Source organism: Babylonia areolata, chromosome 30, assembly GCF_041734735.1.
Source record: "Babylonia areolata isolate BAREFJ2019XMU chromosome 30, ASM4173473v1, whole genome shotgun sequence".
Taxonomy (NCBI): domain Eukaryota; kingdom Metazoa; phylum Mollusca; class Gastropoda; order Neogastropoda; family Buccinidae; genus Babylonia; species Babylonia areolata.
The window spans coordinates 14703684-14729271 of NC_134905.1; the positions used below are offsets into that span (position 1 = coordinate 14703684).

At 42.3% G+C, this 25588-nt stretch overlaps 1 protein-coding gene across 1 annotated transcript in view; it reads left to right on the forward strand.

Moving 5' to 3' along the window:
- Window positions 1–22965, forward strand: part of LOC143275334 (annexin A7-like) — a 36793-nt gene extending 13828 nt beyond the window's left edge. The window contains exons 2-9 of the mRNA XM_076579358.1: window positions 2069–2144; window positions 3301–3395; window positions 7264–7377; window positions 10007–10097; window positions 11195–11343; window positions 16316–16493; window positions 19763–19875; window positions 22218–22965. Coding sequence (XP_076435473.1) covers window positions 2069–2144; window positions 3301–3395; window positions 7264–7377; window positions 10007–10097; window positions 11195–11343; window positions 16316–16493; window positions 19763–19875; window positions 22218–22340 — 939 coding nt within the window. The 3' untranslated portion in view covers window positions 22341–22965. The remainder of the gene's footprint in view (window positions 1–2068; window positions 2145–3300; window positions 3396–7263; window positions 7378–10006; window positions 10098–11194; window positions 11344–16315; window positions 16494–19762; window positions 19876–22217) is intronic.
- Window positions 22966–25588: the final 2623 nt, after the last annotated feature.

The window sequence follows — 25588 nt, forward strand, 5'->3', positions numbered from 1 at the left end:
TTTTTTTCTTTTTTTTCCTGGGCGCAGTTTTTTTTGTTTGTTGTTGTTGTTTCTCCTATTGAAGTGGATTTTTCAACAGAATTTTGCCAGGAACAACCCTTTTGTTGTTGTGGGTTCTTTTAAATGCGCTAAATGCATACTGCACACGGGACCTCGGTTTATCGTCTCATCTAAATGACTAGCGTCCAGACCACCACTCAAGGTCTAGTGGAGGGGGAGAAAATATCGGCGGCTGAGCAGCGATTCAAACCAGCATGCTCAGATTCTCTTGCTTCCTAGGAGGATGGTCGTTACCTCGAGGCCATCACTCCTCTAAATGCCTTCTTCTTCTTCTTCTGCGTTCGTGGGCTGCAACTCCCACGTTCACTCGTATGCACACGAGTGGGCTTTTACGTGTAAGACCGTTTTTACCCCGCCATGTAGGCAGCCGTACTCCGTTTTCGGGGGTGTGCATGCTGGGTATGTTCTTGTTTCCATAACCCACCGAACGCTGACATGGATTACAGGATCTTTAACGTGCGTATTTGATCTACTGCTTGCATATACACACGAAGGGGGTTCAGGCACTAGCAGGTCTGCACATATGTTGACCTGGGAGATCGGAAAAATCTCCACCCTTCAACCCACTAGGCGCCGTCACCGTGATTCGAACCCGGGACTCTCAGATTGACAGTCCAACGCTTTAACCACTCGGCTATTGCGCCCGTCTAAATGCCTTCTGAATCTTGATATTTTGCTCTGCTTCAGGGGGGCATTGCTTGTGGAACCCTATATACCTTTCAGGTTTTTTGGTTTCCAGGCAGTTGCATCTGAGATGTGTGTCTGGGGCTCAGCTTAGGAAGGAGAAGGACTGATTCTCTCCTTCCATCGCTTTTAAGTTTTTCCCCAACCAGAGTCAGGTACCCTTTCACGCCGGGATGCAGCGTGAGGAAAGTCAGAGCAAAGTGCCAGTCCTAAGGGACACAACACCGTGCTGAAACAGGGCCCGTAACCCTGATCACTGATGAACACTGGTTGAGAGTTCCAACACTTAAAAAAACAAACAAGCAACCCCCCCCCCCCCCCCCCCCCCCCCGAACCCCCCAAAAAACAACAACAAAAAAACAAAAAACCAACAACAAAACACAAAAAACCCTAAAGTAAAATAATCCAAGATTATTGTCACTGTAATTAAATAGATGTGAATGATCGACTGCTTTTGGCTGATTTACAGAAGATATGACTGGTTGGTTTGATTTTGATTTACCTGCAGCCTAAAAAAAAAAAAAAAAAAAAAGAAGAAGAAGAAGAAAGAAATTCCATAAAGCAAAATAGTCCAAGATCATTGTCACTTTAAATGTAGTTAAATAGATGTGAATGACTGATTTATTTGAATTGATTGATTTTGATTGATTGATTGATTGATGTGCACAAGATATGATTGTTTGGTTGATTGTAACTGATCTGCAGCCTACCGTACAAATGATTTTAATTGACTGATTGATGTGCAGAAGATATGATTGGCTGGTTCATTTGGATTGATTGATGTGAAGAGATACGATTGGTTGGTTGATTTTGATTGATTGATGTGAAGAAGATATGATTGGTTGGTTGATTCTGATTGATTGATTGATGTGAAGAAGATGTGATTGGTTGGTTGATTCTGATTGATTGATGTGAAGAAGATGTGATTGGTTGGTTGATTCTGATTGATTGATTGATGTGAAGAAGATATGATTGGTTGGTTGATTCTGATTGATTGATTGATGTGAAGATGTGATTGGTTGGTTGATTCTGATTGATTGATTGATTGATGTGAAGAAGGTGTGATTGGTTGGTTGATTCTGATTGATTGATTGATGTGAAGAAGATATGATTGGTTGGTTGATTCTGATTGATTGATTGATGTGAAGAAGATGTGATTGGTTGGTTGATTCTGATTGATTGATTGATGTGAAGAAGATATGATTGGTTGGTTGATTCTGATTGATTGATTGATGTGAAGAAGATATGATTGGTTGGTTGATTCTGATTGATTGATTGATGTGAAGAAGATGTGACTGGTTGGTTGATTCTGATTGATGTGCAGCCTACTGTACGGGCGGCAGCTCCGTTCAACCCAGAGGCTGCGGCCGAGGGACTCCGCAAAGCCATGAAGGGGCTGGGTGAGTCTGTCTTCTGGTTTTCTTCTTCGTCTTCTTCCGTTCATGGGCTGCAACTCCCACGTTCACTCGTATGTACATGAGTGGGCTTTCACGTGTATGACCAGGTTGTTTTTTTTTTTTTAACCCTGGCATGTAGGCAGCCATACTCCATTTTCTGGTGCATGCATGCTGGGTATGTTCTTGTTTCCATAACCCACATAACGCCGACATGGATTACAGGGTCTTTAACGTGCGTACATGATCTTCTGCTTGCGTATACAACACACGAAGGAGGGTTCTGGCACAAGCAGGTCTGCACGTATGTTGACCTGGGAGATGGGGAAAATCTCCACCCTTTACCCACCAGGCGCCGTTAACGAGGATTTGAACCCGGGACCCTCGGATTGAAAGTCCAACGCTTTAACCGCTGGGCTGTGGCACCCCTTGGCCACAGGTCTGTTTCTGGGGCCTCTGTGTGTACTGTCTGGGTACTGAGTTTTCAGTTTCAGTTACTGAGTTTTCAGTTTCAGGTACTGAGTTTTCAGTTTCAGTTTCTCAAGGAGGCATCACTGTGCTTGGACAAATCCATATATGCTGCACCACATCTGCTAGGCAGATGCCCGACATGACAGTAGCATAACATAACGCACTTAGTCAGGCCTTGAGTGAATGCATGTTTATTTGTGTGTCTGTGTGTCCACTTGAGTGTGTCTGTGTCTGTACACACACAAACACACACACACACACACACATATTTGTATCAACAACAGTACTCTTGGCATGTCTTTAAAACTTGTAGTTTAAAAGCAGCAAATTTTCGCTGTATAACAGATTCTTCAAAGGCAGTATGTGTGTTTGTGTGTGTGTGTGTGTGTGTGTGTATGTGAGTGTGTGTGTGTGTGTGTGTGTGTATGTGAGTGTGTGTGTGTGTGTGTGTGTGTGTGTATCTATATCTGTGGGGATGTGGGTTTTTTTTTGGGTTTTTTTCAAATTAATGATTTAATGATTTCATATGTTTATTCATTTCTCAAGGCCTGACTAAGCGCGTTGGGTTACGCCGCTGGTCAGGCATCTGCTTGGCAGATGTGGTGTAGCGTATATGGATTTGTCCGAACGCAGTGACGCCTCCTTGAGCTACTGAAAACTGAAAACTTACTTGCTGGGTGTTTTCTGACAGGAACGGACGAGGCGGCCATCATTCAGATCCTGGCTACTCACAACAACGAGCAGCGGCGTGAGATCGAGCGCTTGTTCAAAACCATGCACGGACGGGTACGGTCTGTCCATGTGTTTGTCGTGTTGTTTGTCTTGTTTGTCAGTCTGTTTTCCAGTAGTGACTTTGTCCGCCTTTCTGCACCGTCTGAGCGTTTGTGCCTGTGTGTCTGTCGCTTGTTATGTTATGTACTTCTGCCTTTTTTTTTTGTTTTTTTTTTTTTTTTTTTTTAACGTGCAGTTACACATACAGTTGATAATTGTTGTCGCACTTACATGTGAATATTATAGTCATACAGAAATTCATGTAAACACAGTGTCACACAAGTGCACTTGACACACCCACACACTTGCTCTTCATGGGGTGGGTTAGCCCAGTGATGTCTCTCTCCCTCTCTCTCCCTCTCTCTCTTCCTCCCTCTCTCTCTCTCTATCTCCCTCTATATTTCTCTGTCTCTCTCTCCCTGTCTCTGTCTATATTTCTCTCTCTCTCTCTCCCTCTCTCTCTCTCTCTCTCTCTCTCTCTCTCTCTCTCTCTCTCTCTCTCTCTCTTTCTCCCTCCCCCTGTGTGTGTGTGTGTGTGTGTGTGTGTGTGTGTGTGTGTGTGTCTCCATCTCTCCCAACCAAAGTATTGTAAGATCCGTCTTAACTTTAGATTTAATTTGCTCATGTCGTCAAGACATGAGTCTGCTCTGTGCAACTTGGCCATTTCTATAAAAGAGGCACTGGAGAGATTGCAAAATGTCATGTTGTGAAGTGAATGTTGTTGAACATCTGTGTCGACTATTTTTGGTTGGTTTGTGTTGTGGATTCATAGTGTGTCATGTTAATCTTTATTTATCCTTCTTTAATGTTACCCCCTTCAGTAAGGGGCTTTGGCCTTTATCTGAATAAAGAATCGTTATCGTTATCATTATCATTATCTCTCTCTGTCTGTGTGTCTCTCTCTCTGTCTCTGTCTCTCTCTGTCTCTGTCTCTCTCTGTGTCTCTGTCTATCTCTGTCTGTCTGTCTGTCTCTCTCTCTCATTGTCTCTCTGTCTCTCTCCATCTCTCTCTTGATATCATCTTGATGATATGACTGCTCATTTTTTTGTTGTTGTTGTTGTTGTTGTTTTTGTTGTTGCTTTTCTTACATGATCATGTGTATGTACCCCTTCGTGAGGGGCAATGGCCTATACATGAATAAATTATCTGTATCCGTATCCGTATCTCCATCTCCCTCCCCCCCCCCCCCCCCGCTCTCTCACTCCACACCTCCATACACAGTACACAGAAAACATCAGGTTTCAGCACCAAGCAGATTGATTAGGAAAAATAATCATGTTGTCAGTCATCATCATTTGTCACAATTAGTTGGCTGCAATTAGCACAGTATGAATGCCGGACTTACATGTTTTTTTGTGTTGTTGGGTTGTTTTGTTTTTTTTTAACCCCTTGATATCCCCAGGACAGAAGTTTCCATCCAAGTCATTGTGGGAATTTTCACAAAATCAGTAGATTCATGTGAAATTGTCATAACTGGATTGTGTATTCATTTTCCTTTCATGAATGGATAGGTTAATTTACTTTCTTTTGCTAGTTAGCATGCAAGATTTGTTTTTGGTTGGTTTTGAATTCATTATTACTGCCCATGACCGAAACATCTCTTGGTGAATAGTCATCGCTGAGCATCAGATAGGCTTGGCACTGATAGGGTTAATGTATAAACATCCATGTGCCTATAACGTAAATAGTGTATTGTGCTGTTATTTTGTGCAGTTAATTATGCATACTGTACTGTGGCCTACTGATGTAGATTCCAGCAGGGGTCTGATTGCTGTCCTGTGCAGAAATACTGTTCTGCTTGGATGGAGAAAGCAAAAGTAGTTACAGCTAGTGACCTCCCTTAACATAAATTTTTGATGCAGCACACGAAAACCCGGATAAAGTTGGAATTTATCTTTTTTGACATTTATGTACTTTCAGAGAGTTTAAAAATCACAGATTAATGTACAGAAAAAAGAAAAAAAAGATTTGATCAATCTGTCACAGTTTTTTTTTTTTTTCTATAATTTTCCAAAGTTGGTATGCCCAAAAAGCTCATGAAAAAACCCCACACATTTGCCTGCTTGTAACTTTAGAACAAGAATTTATCTTGAACAGGTATTTGGTGTGAAAAGATTCAGAAATAAGTAAACTATGAATTTCTGTATAAAAAAAAAAAAAAAAGCATGGGAAGATTCATATTTTCTCTCTGTACTTGAACAATTTTCTTTAAAAATGGCGAGTGGAGGAGTGACGTCATGCCATGAGAGAGCAGTCAACCTGACAGTGAATGTTCAAATGAGAGACAGAGGATGCATTTGTGTTTTAACAAAAAGGATTTGGTAATGAGGATGAGTCTTTTTAACTTTAGATCCCAGATCAAAATAATGTTAACTTTTTTTTCTTCCCCCCCCCCCCCCCCCTTTCTCCCTTTGCTATGTCATTCATCTTTATGCTGAGCACAGAGTTGCAGTCATTTCTAGCCCAGCCATGTTACCATTGTCTTCTACGTACCCCCAACCCCCCCCTTTTTTCCCCCCCCCCCCCCCCCATCGCTGTATCTTCATACTATAACACATCACATCACTATTACAAAGACATCTCTGATCGCTATTTGTTTTTGTTTGTTTCGTTTTTTTCTCTCTCCCCAACCCCCCCCCCTTCTTCTCCCCGTTTCCTATTTTTTACTGCCTCACATGAACTAAAATAATTCATATTTTCTCTCTGTACTTGAACAAAATAAAAAATGGCGAGTGGAGGAGTGATGTCGTGCCATGAGAGAACAGTCAACCGTGACAGTGAATGTTCAAATGAGAGACAGAGGATGCATTTGTGTTTTAACAAAAAGGATTTGTATTTGTTTGTATTTCTTTTTATCACAACAGATTTCTCTGTGTGAAATTCGAGCTGCTCTCCCCAGGGAGAGCGTGTCACTACACTACAGCGCCACCCTTTTTTTTTTTTTTTTTCCTGCATGCAGTTTTATTTTGTTTTTCCTATCGCAGTGGATTTTTCTACAGAATTTTACCAGGAACAACCCTTTTGTTGCCGTGGGTTCTTTTACGTGCGCTAAGTGCATGCTGCACACAGGACCTCAGTTTATCGTCTCATCCGAATGACTAGCGTCCAGACCACCACTCAAGGTCTAGTGGAGGGGGAGAAAATATCGGCGGCTGAGCTGTGATTCGAACCAGCGCGCTCAGATTCTCTCGCTTCCTAGGCGGACGCGTTACCTCTAGGCCATCACTCCACTGGTAATGAGGATGAGTCTTTTTAACTTTAGATCCCAGATCAAAATAATGTTCACTAGCTGCAGTCATTAAGCATATTGACACATCATCGGATGACGTCAAAAGCCTGGAGTCCAGTGCACTCAACATTGCAACTTAAGTGAGGAATGTGTGCTGCAGTACCAACACCACATGCACACTGAAAACATTAAAAATTACTGCAGTTTCAGGCTGTTTTATGCTAAAATACTTACTGACAGCAAAGATAAAACTTTGAAGATGCAAAATTTGTATTAAAAAAATCTTGATTTTCATTATTTTGACCCTAATGAGGCGTTTTTGTGCGTAGCTGAAAATAGCTATCCGCGACTTTAGCCGGGGTTTTCGCATGCTGTGTCACTTATTACCTCCCTTATGCATGGATGGATTAGATGATTGACAGTGATGGGATGACTAACGATGATGATGATGATGACGGCGATGATGATAATGATTATGATGATGATGGCGATGATGATAATGATGATGATGGTGATGACAACGATGATGATGATGATGATGGCGATGATGATAATGATTATGATGATGATGATGATGATGATGATGATGATGACGATGATGATGGCGATGATGATAATGATAATGATGATGACGATGATGATGATGACGACAGGATCTGAAGTCTGACCTGAAGTCAGAGCTCAGCGGTCGGTTCGAGGACATGGTGCTGGCTTTGTTGGACCCTCCACGTCTGTACGACGCCAAGGAGTGTCACCGCTCCATCAAGGTGTCTGTCTGTGTCTGTGTCTGTCTGTCTGTGTCTGTCTGTCTGTGTGTGTCTGTCTGTCTGTACGACGCCAAGGAGTGTCACCGCTCTATCAAGGTGTCTGTCTGTGTCTATCTGTCTGTCTGTCTGTGTCTGTCTGTCTGTACGATGCCAAGGAGTGTCACTGCTCCATCAAGGTGTCTGTCTGTCTGTGTCTATCTGTTTGTCTGTGTGTGTCTGTCTGTGTGATGCCAAGGAGTGTCACCGCTCTATCAAGGTGTCTGTCTGTCTGTGTCTGTCTGTGTCTATCTGTCTGTCTGTGTGTGTCTGTCTGTACGACGCCAAGGAGTGTCACCGCTCCATCAAGGTGTCTGTGTCTGTCTGTCTGTGTCTATCTGTCTGTGTCTGTCTGTGTCTGTCTGTTTGTCTGTGTGTGTCTGTCTGTACGATGCCAAGGAGTGTCACCGCTCCATCAAGGTGTCTGTCTGTGTCTGTCTGTCTGTGTCTGTCTGTCTGTCTGTCTGTCTGTGTCTGTCTGTGTCTGTCTGTACGATGCCAAGGAGTGTCACCGCTCTATCAAGGTGTCTGTCTGTGTCTGTGTCTGTCTGTCTGTGTGTGTGTGTCTGTCTGTACGATGCCAAGGAGTGTCACCGCTCCATCAAGGTGTCTGTCTGTCTGTGTGTGTTTGTCTGTGTGTGTGTGTCTGTCTGTACGATGCCAAGGAGTGTCACCGCTCCATCAAGGTGTCTGTGTCTGTGTCTGTCTGTATGACGCCAAGGAGTGTCACCGCTCCATCAAGGTGTCTGTCTGTGTCTGTCTGTCTGTCTGTCTGTCTGTGTCTGTCTGTCTGTGTGTGTCTGTACGATGCCAAGGAGTGTCACTGCTCCATCAAGGTGTCTGTCTGTCTGTGTGTGTCTGTCTGTATGACGCCAAGGAGTGTCACCGCTCCATCAAGGTGTGTGTCTGTCTGTGTCTGTGTCTGTCTGTCTGTCTGTGTCTGTATGATGCCAAGGAGTGTCACCGCTCCATCAAGGTGTCTGTCTGTCTGTGTCTGTCTGTTTGTCTGTGTGTGTCTGTCTGTATGACGCCAAGGAGTGTCACAGCTCTATCAAGGTGTCTGTCTGTGTCTGTGTGTGTCTGTCTGTACGATGCCAAGGAGTGTCACAGCTCTATCAAGGTGTCTGTCTGTGTCTGTCTGTCTGTCTGTGTCTGTCTGTACGATGCCAAGGAGTGTCACTGCTCTATCAAGGTGTCTGTCTGTGTCTATCTGTCTGTCTGTCTGTGTCTGTCTGTCTGTACGATGCCAAGGAGTGTCACCGCTCTATCAAGGTGTCTGTCTGTGTCTGTCTGTCTGTACGATGCCAAGGAGTGTCACCGCTCTATCAAGGTGTCTGTCTGTGTGTATCTGTCCCTCTGTGTCTATTTGTCTGTCTGTCGGTCTGTCTGTATGACGTCAACAGAGATGCCAACTGTTAAGAGTTTGTTCCGATGTAGCCAACGCCAAAATTGTTCTGATGACTTCATTTTAGACTACATAGCTAGCATGGTCACATGCTTTCCTGTCATGACATTACCCAGACGCTCTAGACCTACCGATAATTAGGCCAGGGCAGTCACAACTAACTTTGGTCTCACGTGATAATGCTCAGCTAATCGCGTGTGTGTTTACATTGAAGCAGCATTGAGTGGACCAATCATCTTAATCGTTTGCCCAAACAAGAGAGAACACGGCTTAATCAAGTTGCGTCTCGTTTAAACAGCGTCTGTTCCCAGTGGATTAACCTTGCAGATAAAATGTACGTTTGTTGATGTGGCTTGGAGTCTTGAGTGTTCCTTACAAATTCAAGATATTCCTACCAAATTTCCTGGTTGTTTCTATAAAAACTTTAAAAAAATTATTATTAAAAAATTTTTTTTTTTTCTCTGAATAACAACTCAGGAAGTGTTAATTCTATTACATTAACGAAGGCCGCCTAGTATCTGTCTGACGTCTTTATGATGGACATTTTCTTGCCGTGCTTAGTCTTCAGCGTTTGTGATGGTATGTCATTGTTTTTAAATGACTTAGTGTATTTGTGTAAATGTGTGTAGTAATCTGTAATGTCATTGTGTAAATGTGTGTAGTAATGTCATTTATATAAACGCATTTTCATACCACATAAAGCAAACAGTCAGTGAGTGTTATGTTCACATTATGAATGGACACAATAGTCTGTTTGGGTTATTTCCTTCTTTCCTCAGTTACATATGTATGTGCCCACATATATGCCAGTCCATCACTTGATCATGTGCATACAAAGAACAAATAACAACAAAATACAAAAACAAAAGCACACCCGAGAAAACGCCCTTCATGGCTGCCTTCTGTAAACCAGGAGAGTTAATTCAGCCCCATCCTCTTCACACACCTCCCGAATTTGTATTTTGTTTTTGATTACACAGACAACAGTAAGTGAAATGAGAAAAAGGAAAAAACCTATCAAAATCACAAAAACGACAACAACAACCACAAAAAAACAAACCCAACAACAACAACAACAAAAACTCGTTCCTACAAAAACTTGACAGGGGTTGGCATCTCTGTGCCAAGGAGTGTCACCGTTCCATCAAGTTGTCTGTCTGTCTGTGTAGAGCGTGATGATATTTTCAGGGTGCCGGAACAGATGAAGACACCCTGATAGAAATCCTCTGTTCCCGTAGCAACGCTGAGATCAAGGAAATTCGGGAGATCTACAAGATCCGTGAGTGATGATGAGAGAGAGACTTTGTTCTGATCAGTTTTTGTTTTCAATTTGGTTCTGTGTTGTTTTTGGTGTTGTTGTTGTTGTTGTTGTGTGTGTGTGTCTGTGTGTGTGAGTGAGTGTTTGTGTATGTCCACCACTGTATGTTTGTGATTATGACTGTAGTTATATGTGGTGTAAATCAAGAGACAAATTGATGTGCAGATGAAAGGCTTGGAAAGAGAGAGAGAAAGATACAAAATGATGTGTTTGCAGACTTTGAGAAAGACTTAAGAAAGGATTATATTGAATACTTATTTCTTTTGATACAGGCATGTGTATATTTGGTTACAAATTGATGTGTTTGCAGACCTATATGATGATAGTCAGTCGTGTCCGACTATGACCATCAGAACAGCAGAGGAGGCAACTGCTGTTCCGACTATTTGGGCTAGAATTTGATTATAGTGGAGAGTGTCTTGCCCAAGCACATCCCCACTCTCTCGGCCAAGAGGGTTTTAGGACAGTCAGTGTTGGGATGGTTCCCAAAGGCCAACTAGCCCACAAGGCTGCAGCACCAAGAGCCAGTGCAATTTTGCCTCCTAGTTTGAGAGTCATAGTCCTTCACAAAAGACTAAGCTGTAAATGGTTTCCCATTGACTGGAGAAACCATTGATAATACAGTTCTCACTTTGCTGTTGGCCCAGATGTAAACTTATGTCAATCTGTGATATAAGCCGAGTGTTGGGCCTGATTGCAGACTTAAAGAGACTTGTAAAAGGACATTGATTATATAAAATACTTGCTTCTTTTGTTACAGACTTTAAGAAAGACTTTAAAAAGGACATTGATTATAAAAGACACTTATTTCTTTTGATACAGACTTTAAGAAAGACTTGGAAAAGGATGTGAATTATAGAAGATACTTATTTCTTTTGATACAGACTTGGAAAAGGACATTAATTGTATGAGATACTTATTTCTTTTGATACAGACGTTAATAGATACTTGGAAAAGGACACTAATTATATTAGGTATTTATTTCTTTCGATGCAGACTTTAAGAAAGACTTGGAAAAGGACATTGATTATATTGAATACTTAATCTTTTTGAGACAGACTTTAAGAAAGACTTGGAAAAGGACATCATCTCGGATACGTCAGGTGATTTCCGTCGTCTGCTTGTGGCCCAAGTGAACGGACACCGCGATGAGAATCCAACTGTCAGCGAAGAGTTAGCCACAAAGGAGGCACAGGAGCTGATACAGGTAGTACTGTGTGTGTGGACATTTTTCAGTGTGAGTCTAGGTTTTTTTTCTGTCCCCAAATTTCACACCCATAAAATGAAACTGTTAACCCATTCAAACCTGGAGAGTTAAGAGCCTGGGCAGGCTTCCATACCATGTTAATGTGTGGGGGCGGGGAGGAACACACACAGGGAAAATATACTGTTTTCCATCCAAATTATATGTGGATACATCCGGAAATACTGTTGGTGGAGTGATGGCCTAGAGGAAACACGTCCGCCTAGGAAGCGTGAGAATCTGAGCGTGCCGATATTTTCTCCCCCTCCACTAGACCTTGAGTGGTGTTCTGGATGCTAGTCATTCGGATGAGACGATAAACTGAGGACCTGTGTGCAGCATGCATTTAGCACACGTAAAAGAACCCATGGCAACAAAAGGGTTGTTCCTGGCAAAATTCTGTAGAAAAATCCACTTTGATAGGAAAAACAAATAAAACTGCACGCAGGAAAAAAAAAAAAAAAAAATGGGTGGTGCTGTAGTGTAGCGATGCACTCTCCCTGGGGAGAGCAGCGTGAATTTCACACAGAAAAATCTGTTGTGATAAAAAGAAATCAGATAGAAGTTAGTTCCCGGTTTTTTTTGGCGGTGCTTTTTGAGTAGGTATGAACATGAAAATTGTTTTAATGAGATGAGTTTTGACTCCAGAGCAGTGCTGAAGTGCAGGGCTCAGTGAGTTAAATGATTGTATCAAACAAATCAAAAGTTACATGATTAGGTTAACTCATTCTGTACTGCCCGATGACTTCCTTCACACACACCCCCACCTCCCCTCCCCCCCCCCCCCACACACACACAGAAACACACACACACACACACACACACACACACACACACACACATCTCAATAACTTAAATTGCAATAATCTGGTAAAAAAAACAACAAAAAAACAACAACAACACGCTATTGAAATGCAGCCAATGCACAAGAAGACCAACAACGTGGATGCAAACTGCACAAACAGCTTGCAGCATTTGACATGTACATACACACACACATAAGCAGCCACACCCGTACACATGCAAGCATGCACACAAATATACACACACAAGTACACACACACACACACACACACACACACACACACACACACACACGCTCACACTCTTTGAGCATCTTACTGGAAAATCTTTACGACAGCAGCTGCAACACTGACTGCAAAAAATACAGCATTGTTGAATGATGATCAGTCCTAATGCATTGTTAGTTTCAGCCGAACAATCAATATCAGCAACCTGGTTTCTGGATATCATGCGATAAGAATTCTGCACAGGAGAAAAAAAAAAAAAACCCACACAAACAAGCAAAAAGTGTGTACAGTTTGTGTAACGCAATATTCAATGAAGTGTGTTGATCTTGTGCTACAGGGGAAGCCCATTCTGCCTGTGACAAGGGGGGAAAAGTAGAACAGAAAAACGGAAAAAGAAAGTTAAATGTGACCTGGTGGGCCGCAGCTAGAGAGGGCAGAGAGACAGAGGATGATGAGGTTGATAATGACAATGACAACAAGAAATGCTAATGAGTAGGTCTCTGGCCCATAACAGTTAAATGTGACATGGTGGGGCGCAGCTAGAGAGGGCAGAGAGACAGAGGATGATGAGGTTGATAATGACAATGACAACAAGAAATGCTAATGAGTAGGTCTCTGGCCCATAACAGTTAAATGTGACATGGTGGGCCGCAGCTAGAGAGGGCAGAGAGACAGAGGATGATGAGGTTGATAATGGCAATGACAACAAGAAATGCTAATGAGTAGGTCTCTGGCCCATAACAGTTAAATGTGACATGGTGGGGCCGCAGCTAGAGAGGGCAGAGAGACAGAGGATGATGAGGTTGATAATGACAATGACAACAAGAAATGCTAATGAGTAGGTCTCTGGCCCATAACAGTTAAATGTGACATGGTGGGGCGCAGCTAGAGAGGGCAGAGAGACAGAGGATGATGAGGTTGATAATGGCAATGACAACAAGAAATGCTAATGAGTAGGTCTCTGGCCCATAACAGTTAAATGTGACATGGTGGGGCCGCAGCTAGAGAGGGCAGAGAGACAGAGGATGATGAGGTTGATAATGACAATGACAACAAGAAATGCTAATGAGTAGGTCTCTGGCCCATAACAGTTAAATGTGACATGGTGGGGCGCAGCTAGAGAAGGCAGAGAGACAGAGGATGATGAGGTTGATAATGACAATGACAACAAGAAATGCTAATGAGTAGGTCTCTGGCCCATAACAGTTAAATGTGACATGGTGGGCCGCAGCTAGAGAGGGCAGAGAGACAGAGGATGATGAGGTTGATAATGGCAATGACAACAAGAAATGCTAATGAGTAGGTCTCTGGCCCATAACAGTTAAATGTGACATGGTGGGGCGCAGCTAGAGAGGGCAGAGAGACAGAGGATGATGAGGTTGATAATGACAATGACAACAAGAAATGTTAATGAATAGGTCTCTGGCCCATAACAAAGGACCACATGAAGATAATGGCACCTCTGGTCCATAACAAAGGAATGGAAATAATGAAAACGACAAAGGTTACTTGTTAGGCCTCTGGCCCATAACAAAGGAGTGGAAATAATGACAGTGACAAAAGTTAATTGTTAGGCCTCTGTCCCATAACAAAGGAGTGGGAATAATGACAGTGACAAAGGTTAATTGTTAGGCCTCTGTCCCATAACAAAGGAGTGGGAATAATGACAGTGACAAAGGTTAATTGTTAGGCCTCTGGCCCATAACAAAGGAATGGGAATAATGACAGTGGCAAAGGTTTATTGTCAGGCCTCTGGGCCCATAACAAAGGAATGGGAATAATGACAGTGACAAAGGTTAATTGTTAGGCCTTTGGCACATAACGAAGGAGTGGAAATAATGACAGTGACAAAGGTTAATTGTTAGGCCTCTGTCCCATAACAAAGGAGTGGAAATAATGACAGTGACAAAGGGCCTTTGGCACATAACAAAGGAGTGGAAATAATGACAGTGACAAAGGTTAATTGTTAGGCCTCTGTCCCATAACAAAGGAGTGGAAATAATGACAGTGACAAGGGTTAATTGTTAGGCCTTTGGCACATAACAAAGGAATGTAGATAATGACAATGAAAAAGGTTACTTGTTAGACCTCTGGCCCATAACAAAGGAATAGAAATAATGATAGTGACAAAGGTTAATTGTTAGGCCTCTGTCCCATAACAAAGGAGTGGAAATAATGACAGTGACAAAGGTTAATTGTTAGGCCTCTGGCACATAACAAAGGAATGGAGATAATGAAAATGATGACAAACGTTAGTTGTTAGGCCTCTGGTCCATAACAAAGGAATGGAGATAATGAAAATGATGACAAACGTTAGTTGTTAGATTTCTGGTACATAACAAGGGAATGGGGATAATGAAAATGATGACAAACGTTAGTTGTTAGGCCTCTGGTCCATAACAAGGGAATGTAGATAATGAAAATGATGACAAACGTTAGTTGTTAGATTTCTGGTACATAACAAGGGAATGGGGATAATGAAAATGATGACAAACGTTAGTTGTTAGATTTCAGGTCCATAACAAGGGAATGGAAATAATAACAGCAACAAAGGTTTATTGTCAGGCCTCTGGTCCCATAACAAAGGAATGGGGATAATGACAACGACAAAGGTTTATTGTCAGGCCTCTGGCACATAACAAAGGAGAAGGCCAGGAAAGGAAGAAGAGGAAGAGAGATGGAGGGAGGGACAGAAACAAAGAAAGAAAGAGAGAGGGAAGACCCCCGAAAGCGGAGTATGGCTGCCTACATGGCGGGGTAAAAACGGTCATACACGTAAAAGCCCACTCGCGTATATACGAGTGAACGTGGGAGTTGCAGCCCACGAACGCAGAAGAAGAAGAAGAAGAGAGAGGGAAGGGCGTGTGAGAGAGAGAGAGAGAGAGAGAGAGAGACGTTGTGGGTGGAGGTGAGGAATGAAAGAGAGGAAGGGGGTTAAGGAAAAGACAACTGATGATGACATTGGTCTTGCTGTGAAGGTCCCCATCCCTTACACACAAAGACCGGACAGGTTCTTTTTAGGGGCACAACCTGGCACTCTGAATTCTGTGCCATTCATGTGGGATTCCTGGGGTGATAGTTTTTTTTTTTTGTTTTTTTTTGTTTTTTTTTAAAGTTTTGACCCTTGGTGATTGAAATGTTTGTGATCATTTTGTTTAACTCTTTCATTACCATAGGTGAGTTTAGTTGACTAGACAGTGCACTGCCACAGGTGATCTTTTGTACATTGGTTCATTGTTGATAAGACCCTTTTTCACATCGTAACAAAGCTCAACAGCTGCAGCCAGTTTCCCTACCAATACAACAATGATTAACCTGTGCGCCCTGACCATGTTTGAAGTCTTCTTCTTCTTCTGCGTTCACTCGTATGCACACGAGTGGGCTTTTACGTGTATGACCGTTTTTACCCTGCCATGTAGGCAGCCATACTCCGTTTTCGGGGGGGGTGCATGCTGGGTATGTTCTTGTTTACAAAACCCACCGAACGCTGACATGGGTTACAGGATCTTTAACGTGCGTATTTGATCTTCTGCTTGCATATACACATGAAGGGGGTTCAGGCACTAGCAGGTCTGCGCATATGTTGACCTGGGAGATCGTAAAAATCTCCACCCTTTACCCACCAGGCGCCGTCACCGTGATTCGAACCAGGGACCATCAGATTGACAGTCCAACGCTTTAACCACTCGGCTATTGCGCCCATCGCATGTTTGAAGTGAAAAAGTCCATTGTGTGTTTTTGACGTGAACCGAAGTCTCTGACTGAGAGCATCGTTTCTAAAATAATTGTTTGGTGCTGGGGAGTGCTTTTCACTGAGAAACTTGGTGGTGAAAGAGTTAATTTTGTGGTTTAAAAACCTGTATGAACGGTGCATGAAGCACATGTCCACCCGTATCTCTGACCAGGCAGGCATCAAGAAACTGGGCACAGATGAGGAGACTTTCAACCGCATCCTGTGCCTGAGGAGCTACCCTCAGCTGAGAGCCACCTTCGACGCATACGGCCGCATCTCCGGCAAAGACATTGAGGACTCCATCAAGAGCGAGATGAGCGGCAACTTGGAGAGAGGCTTCCTGGCCATAGGTGAGTTAGAGGGTGAAGGTTAAAAGCCATTGAGTCCGATATATGTATTACATTTTACGTGCATAGTGTCGTCACTGATGAGATCATCATAAAAAGGGAAGTAATTCTGGAAGGCTGAAAAATAAATGCACATTTGCTCTTGAGCGGTATATCTGCAGACCATTTTCTCAGTCTTTGGCTGCTTTTAAAAAAATATATATATATTGAATTGATTTATGACATAAGACACCACTTTGTACTGTTCTACTGGCACTCAAGGGGTTAAAAGCCCCACAGCCATTTACAGCCATCAGAGCAGTGAACTCAAACCCACAGTGTCTAGGTCTTGGCATAGGAATCTGGGGCCCAGTCCTCTCCTTCCGTCATTTTAACCTTCCCCAGCCGAAGTCAGGTACCTGCTTCACACCTGGGGCCGTATTCAAGACAAAATTCATTTTGCCTTCAGGCAAGTTATTTTTGACATGGTTGGGACCCATGGGTACAGTTTACCTTGAAGGATAAGTTATCTTCGTATTCGAGAGACACACGCGGTTCACTCAGACAGCTAACCCATCGTCTTTTTTTTAAAATCACGATTCCCGTCTGCGCATGCTCTCAGTTTCACTTCTCATCGCACCACAGATCAGAACAGTGTTGAGAGAGTTCGCAAAACACGTGCTATCTGTAAAGCATGCCTGTTTTCCCTTTAAAAAAAAAGAAAAGAAAGAAAACTGCTGCAAAAGGATCCGCCATATTTACCGCTTCTTCATGGGCAGTCACCCTTGGCAGGTAGTAAGGGTTTGTAGACACGCGGGTAGACTCTTGTGTTCATGAATACTGGATATTACTTACCCTTGGGCAGTTTGCCTTGCCTCAGGCAGATTACCCGCAGGTACACATTTACCCTCAGGCACGATGTTCTCTTGAATACGGCCCCTGGATGGAGTGAGGAAAACCAGAGCAAAGTGCCTGTCCCAAGGACACACCACCATGCTGAGAAGAGCCTCAAGCCCTGGTCACTTGATCATAAGATCACGACATGGAGTGATGGCCTAGAGGTAACGCGTCCGCCTAGGAAGCGAGAAAATCTGAGCGCGCTGGTTCGAATCACGGCTCGGCCGCCGATATTTTCTCCCCCTCCACTAGACCTTGAGTGGTGGTCTGGACGCTAGTCATTCGGATGAGACAATAAACCGAGGTCCCGTGTGCAGTATGCACTTAGCGCACGTAAAAGAACCCATGGCAACAAGAGGGTTGTTCCTGGCAAAATTCTATAGAAAAATCCACTTCGATAGGGAAAACAAATGAAACTGCACGCAGGAAAAAATACAAAAAAAATGGGTGGCGCTGTATTATAGCGACGCGCTCTCCCTGGGGAGAGCAGCCCGAATTTCACACAGAGAAATCAGCTGTGATAAAAAGAAATACAAATACAAACAAATACAAATACCTAACCAGCTCTGCCATGGCGCTTCAGAGGGTTATGAGTCAAGGCATCAACTAGAAAAATTTACAACACATACTACACTGTGACCCACTGGTATCAAATAGAAAACTTTACGACACATACTACACTGTGACCCACTGGTGTCAAATAGACAAATTTACGACACATACTACACTGTGACCCACTGGTATCAAATAGACAAATTTACGACACATACTACACTGTGACACTCTGGTATCAAATAGAAAACTTTATGACACATACTACACTGTGACCCACTGGTATCAAATAGACAAATTTACGACACATACTGCACTGTGACCCACTGGTATCAAATAGACAAATTTACGACACATACTACACTGTGACACTCTGGTATCAAATAGAAAACTTTATGACACATACTACACTGTGACCCACTGGTATCAAATAGAAAACTTTACGACACATACTACACTGTGACCCACTGGTGTCAAATAGAAAACTTTACGACACATACTGCACTGTGACCCACTGGTATCAAATAGAAAAGTTTACGACACATACTGCACTGTGACCCTCTGGTGCAGACACCAGCGGGTGATCTCTGTCCTGTGCAAAATACTTCTCCACCCAAGCGGAGAAATCAAAAGTAGCTGCAGCTGGTAACCTCCCTTACCACATTACCTCCCTTCTATTTATGTATGCAGCACATTCTTTTTTGGGAGTATTCTGCCTGTGCATCTAATTGTTGGTTGTTTTTTTTTCCATTTTCTCTCTGTCATTCAATCGTTCAAAGTTCAATTTTCACATGTTATCGTGTCTTGTAACAGAACGCAATCCTGTTGATTGTTATAAGTTTTGTTTGTTTGTTTTTTTAAACATGTCCTCTGTGGAGGCCATTGCGACGATGGCCACATTGGCCTGTGCGATGTGTTTATCTTGCTCCAGATCCTATTGATGTTGTGCCTGGTAAATGGTTGGTTTGAAGAGTGAGCTATATGAAAGCCTTTGTAATTGGTGTTATATGTGATAATTATGTGTACCTGGCAAATTGTTGGTTTGAAGAGCGAGTGATGTTAAAGCCTTTGCAGTTGGAGTTACATGTGATATTTGTGATGGCAAATTGTTGGTTTGAAGAGTGAGTGATTTTAAAGCCATTGTAACTGGTGTTACATGTGATATTTGTGCCTGGCAAATGGTTGGTTTGAAGAGTGAGTTATATGAAAGCCTTTAGTAATTGGTGTTGATTTGTGATATGACTTCCAAAATAATGTAACTGATGAAAGAAGAAATGTTTCTGTAATTTCTGTATTTCTCTTTTTTTTCTTTTTTCTTTCTTTTTTTGTCTCATGTGATTTCTCTGTGTGAAATTCAGTTGCTCTCCCCACAGAGAGCGCGTCGCTATACTGAGAGCGCCATCCTTTTTTTTTTATTAAATCTTTTTTTCTGCCTGCAATTTTTTTGTTTTCCTAGTGGATTTTTCTACAGAATTTTGCCAGGGTCAACCCTTTCATTGCTGTGGGTTCTTTTACATGCGCACACGGGACTTCAGTTCATCGTCTCATCTGAATGACTATTGTCCAGACTACCACTCAAGGTCTGGTGAAGGGGGAGAACGTACTGGCAATTGTGGTGGGATTCGAACCAGTGCATTCAGATTCTCTTGCTTCCTAGGTGGACGTGTACCTCTAGGCCATCACTCCACACAAAACCCCCCCCAAAAAAAACCCCAATGTAGTGACCTAGCAAGAAGTTTGTATTTAATGTATTTCTCTTTTTTTCTTTTTTTTTGTCACAACAGATTTCTGTGTGTGAAATTGTTTGATTTGGTGTGAAGACTGACGGTGTGTGGTTTGTGCAGTGCGAGTGGCTCGTAGCATGCCGGGCTACTTTGCCCACCGTCTTCACGCCAGCATGGTGGGGGCGGGGACCAAGGACAAGGATCTGATCCGCGCCGTCGTCACCAGGAGTGAGGTCAGTGTGTGTGCGCCGTCCTCTTGGGTCCTGGGTTCGAATCTCAGTGGTGCCTGGTGGGTAAAGGGTGGAGATTTTTCCGATCTCCCAGGTCAGCATACGTGCAGACCTGCCAGTGCCTGAACCCCCTTCGTGTGTATACGCACGCAGAAGATTAAATACGCATGTTAAAGATCTTGTGATCCATGTCAGCGTTCGGTGGGTTATGGAAACAAGAACATACCCAGCATGCACACCCCTGAAAACGGAGTATGGCTGCCTACATGGCAGGGTAAATGAACAAAATGGTCATGCACGTAAAATGTTAAATGTTACATGTTTGGCTGAGTGTGTAGGTGTGCGTGCCTGAAATCTGATTGAATGACACAGGAAACGAATGATGAGCGCCCAATGGCAGCCATCACTCGGCTCTACCCAGGTAGGCGGCCTGTTGTGTAAATGACTCCATGTGTGTAAAGTGCTTAGAGCTTGGTCTCTGACCGAGGATAGGCGCCATATAAATATCCCTATCAATCAATCAGTCAGTCGTCATCTGTGGACTTTTCTTTCATATTTGAAGAAGAAGAAGAACCTACTGTCATCAAACCTCCACCATGACGGGCGCAATAGCCGAGTGGTTAAAGCGTTGGACTGTCAATCTGAGGGTCCCCGGTTCGAATCACGGTGACGGCGCCTGGTGGGTAAAGGGTGGAGATTTTTACGATCTCCTAGGTCAACATATGTGCAGACCTGCTAGTGCCTGAACCCCCTTCGTGTGTATAAGCAAGCAGAAGATCAAATACGCACGTTAAAGATCCTGTAATTCATGTCAGCGTTCGGTGGGTTATGGAAACAAGAACATACCCAGCATGCACACCCCCGAAAACGGAGTATGGCTGCCTACATGGCGGGGTAAAAACGGTCATACACGTAAAAGCCCACTCGTGTGCATACGAGTGAACGCAGAAGAAGAAGAAGAAGAAGAACCTACTGTCATCAAACCTCCACCATCGGACAGAAAAATCCCAAGGGAACTTCTGTATACATGGATATAAGTGGAGTGGTGGTAACACCAGTCTTTTGTTTTTAACGAGCTGACTTCAGTTGTGTTCAGCTGTTGCATGGCAGAGACATAAGGGCCACAACTCTTAGTTTGTTATTGTTGTCGTGGAAACATAAGTTGGACAGATTTTGAATTTGTTGAAGTGTGATGGTACGTTTGTGTTGTTGTCTTTTGAGGTCAGCTGTGTGTTCTAATTGTTAGGTTGTTTCATTTGAATGTTTATTTATGCAGTGGTTTACACGAAAACCAAGGATAGGCTCTCGTGAACTGATCAACATGATGGGTTAATGTTATTTTATTTCATTTGAATATTTATGGAGTGGTTTACACAACCTAAGGATAGGCTCTTATGAACTGATCGGCATGATGGATTAATGTTATTTTATTTCATTTGAATGTTTATGGAGTAGTTTACACAAACCAAGGATTGGCTCTTATGAACTGATCGGCATGATGGATTAATGTTATTTTATTTCGTTTGAATGTTTATTTATGCAGTGGTTTACACAAACCAAGGATAGGTTCTCAAGGCCTTATCAAGACATTGGGTTTATGTGAATACAGGTCAGGCATCTGCTTTTTATGATTTTTTTTTCTCAACAATTTACAGCAGATGTGGCAGCAGTAGCATACATGAATCTGTCTATAGGCTCTGACACCTTGGAACAGGCATCTGCTTTAATAAATAAATAAATGAATAAATAAATACCGCAGATGTGGCATTGCGTTATCAGTCTATAGGCTCTGACACCTTGGAACAGGCATCTGCTTTAATAAATAAATAAATGAATAAATAAATAATTAAATACAGCAGATGTGGCATTGCGTTTATGAATCTGCAGGATCTGACACCTTGGAAAAGGCGTCTGCTTTTTGTTTTATTTTCATTATATATATTTTTTATTTTTTATTTTTTTATTTTTTTTTTTATTACAATTTACAGCAGATGTGGGGAAATGTATATGTATCTCTCTGCCATCTTTGACACTTCCTTGGTACAGGCATCTGCTGTTTTCTCTCTCTCTCTCTTTTTTTTCCTTCTTTTTTTTTCATATACAATTTACAGCAAATGTGGCTTAGTGTATATGCATTTGTCTGCAGGCTGTCTGACACATCCATGGAACAGATGTGTGTGCGTACCTTTCCATATTAACATCTTACATGTTATTGATTCTTTTTGATTAAGCTATGTTTAGGTTTTTGTGTTTGGTAATTCTCTATGTTTGTTTTGCAGCGCCTGATGTAATTTCTCTTAATGAGATAATAAAGTTATTTGTATCGTATCTTATCTTATCTTCAGATTGACCTGGGGCTGGTGAAGAAGGAATTCCACAGAATGTACGGCAAAAGCCTGTCCAGCTTCATCCAGGGAGACACCAGCGGTGACTACAAGAAAATGCTGCTGGCCGTATGTAGAGAGTGACCAGCCCGCCCCATACGTGCTCAGCCTCCCCAGTCCGCATGGCTCCGCAAACAGGTGTAAGTGGGGGAGACAGGAGAAGAAGACCTCTCCCTCAGCGAGGAGAATGCAGCATCTGTTCCTGATGAAGAGAGATCTGTTGTTGGACAGATCCCTTTTTGTCTGGAGCTGTCATCTGTTCGTCAGCTTGTACTCTGGATCAGTTCATTTTAACGTTCCATGCCATTCATTGTAACGCATCCTTTTACATTGTAATCTAAATGTTTTAATTATAAACCTTTTTTTTTTTCTTTTAGTCTCTTTAATCAGACTGAATGTTGTTGGGTTTTTCTGTTTGTTTGTTGTTGTTTTTTTTTGGGGGGGGGGGGGTTAAAGAAAACAAACTGAACATTAATTTATTTGATGACAACATGATGGTCACATATTCCTGGCCAAAAATCAAGCTTTGAATCTTACATAGAAGAAATGAAATTCACACACTGCTCCCCATCCCACCTCCCAGAGATGTGAAACCACAGTTATTCTAGTCTGCCCCTCGAGGTTGATGATGGAAAATATTTCCATTTGATTAGTCATCGTTGTATAAAACAGCAACACTGAGAAAAATTTTTATGGATTTTTTTTTTTTTTTTTTTTTTTTTTTTTGAAGGAGTCTATCCTGTTTTGTTTCTTTGTGGGGGTTTTTTTTTTGTGTTTTTTTTTAAATTTTTTTTTTTAAGAGGATGATGAAGTTTTTTTTGGCAAACAAATTCATTAGAACGTCTTTGATCACATTTTTTTTTTTTTTTTTTTTTACATTATAGTTATTATTTATTTATTTATTTGTGTAAGCTTATCTATCATTTATTCACCCTTTTTTTTTCTCAAGGCCTGACTAAGCGCGTTGGGTTACGCTGCTGGTCAGGCATCTGCTTGGCAGATGTGGTGTAGCGTATATGGATTTGTCCGAACGCAGTGACGCCTCCTTGAGCTACTGAAACTGAAACTGAAACTGATCACATTTCCATTTGTTCCCCCTCCATTATACTTTCTTCCAAAAGAGATTCAACTTCAGTTAGATTATACTTTTTATTTATTTATTTATTTATTAAGACATCTTGCTATAGCACATGCTCTTGAAGCTCAATGTACTGTTTAGGTGTGGGAAGTTCCCAGTTCTGCCAATGAATAAAATCTTTTTTTTTTTTTTTTTAAACACCACATGTAAAAAAATTATCATATCTTTGCTGTTGTACGCTGTTAGTTTTCTCCTTTCCTATGAAAAAAAAGGGAAAAAAGAAAGATATGAATGTTACATGCAAAAAAAAAAAAAAAAATCCATGTTATCTTTACTGTTGTGTTGGCTGCTATTTTCCTCTACTTTGTCATTCTCTGTATTTCAACGCATTTACTTGCTTTTGGTTATTTTGTTGTATTATTTTACTTCTTTTTTTTGTTGTTGTTGTTGTTGTTGCCGTTGATATTTTACACACACGATAGGATATGCTTTCAAGGCCTGATCGGCGCGCGTTGGGATCATGCAATGGAAAGGCTTTTGCTGCATTTTTTTCTTTCTTTTTTTTCCTTTCTTTTTTTCCTTTTCTTCTTCTTTCTTCTTTTCTTTTAACAGCAGATGTTGAGATGCACATGTGGCTGTGTCCTCCTGCTCTGACATCCCCTTGAAAGTGAAACTGAAAACTGATCTCTTTCTCTCTCTCAAGGCAATACGAATGTTGTGCCTTACGTCTGGAAGCAGGGCTTACGTCTTTCGCTCTTTTCACAGCTTGGTGCTTTGTTAGGATCAGGGAGGTGACGTCCAGTGTCTTTGTTCATTTTCTTGGCGTTATTACTGTTTGGAAGTAATGTCAGGGTTCTTCAGTGTTCGTGTTCACGGACCGCTTCTGTGTGTCGATAAATACTAGTAAGTGTGGCCTTTATATATATATATATATATTATTTTATTTTATTTTTTAACTTACTACCTTTCTGTTTTCTTTTTTTAGGGAGTGTACGAGGGGGGTAGGATGGAGAGAAGAGTGGGGGGATGGGGTAGAGAGAGGATAAGGGGGTGTTTAGTTTTTATTATTCTGTTGTCTCAGCAGCTGTATCCCCCCCCCCCCCCCCACCCCCCCAAGCCTCCCGTCATAATCTCTCTCTCTCTCCTTCTCTCCCCCCTCTTTCTCTCTGTCTCTTGTCTCTCTCTGTCTGTCTGCCTCTCCCTCTCTCTCCCTTCCCTCTCTCTCTCTCTTTCTCTTTCTCTCTGTGTCAGCCTACCTCTCGCTTACTCTCTTTTCATGTTCTCCCCAATTCCTTAACCTAGAAATACATATACAAAGAGAGAGAGAGAGAGAGAGAGTCAGTGATAAATCCAGGCATAGTAAGTGTGGGGGAAAAAATACTGGACACAGGGATTTGGGAGGCACAGAAAAAGGAATAATAATCAGCAGTTTAGGGTACTAAAAGGTAACTTACCTCAGGAACCTCTCCTTTCAACTGTGAAGAGACGCAAGCTGATATGGTTTGGACACAACACTCGACACACCAGCTTGTCCAAAACAATCATGCAAGGCACCATCGAGGGCGGGAGAAGAAGAGGAAGACAGCGGAAAAACTGGCATGAGAACATCAAACAATGGACCGGACTCCACACACGTTAGCTGCTGCTGGCGGCTGCCGACGGAGACAGATGGAGAAGGGAGGTTGCGTCTGCGGTCCTCAGGCTTCCCCCAACGACTACTTTGTCGTTATGGGCCTGAGGTGAGGTGAGGATCAAAAAAATTTTTTTTTAATCCAAAGATTAAAAACTGGACAGTACACCCTCACAGGCCAAAACAGCTCAACTGGATAGTGCAGAAGATGCAATGATAAGAGTCAGTGATAAATTCTGGCCTGTGCATTGTATTTTGTGTATATGTTTCATGATTTTTTTTCTAGCGTGTGTGTGTGTTTGATCACAGACACAGAGGCTGCATGGAAAGGATGATAACCAACAATAAAATCCACAATGTGATCAGATCAGTCAGCAGTTCCTGACCAAACATCAGCTGCTAGAGGCAGTCTTGTCAAAAAACAACAACCCAACAACGACCCCCAACAGAGAAAGGAAAGACAAGATCGACTTGGAGGTAGAGAAAAACGAACGAATCGAGGGGGCCTGAGTCGAATCGAGTACACAGAATGTAAGAAATACAATACAGACAAGCCGCATGCAGCAAAGTAAGGCCAAATGAATACACTTAATAGCCAAAAACAGCGTAAGACGAGACAGAGTG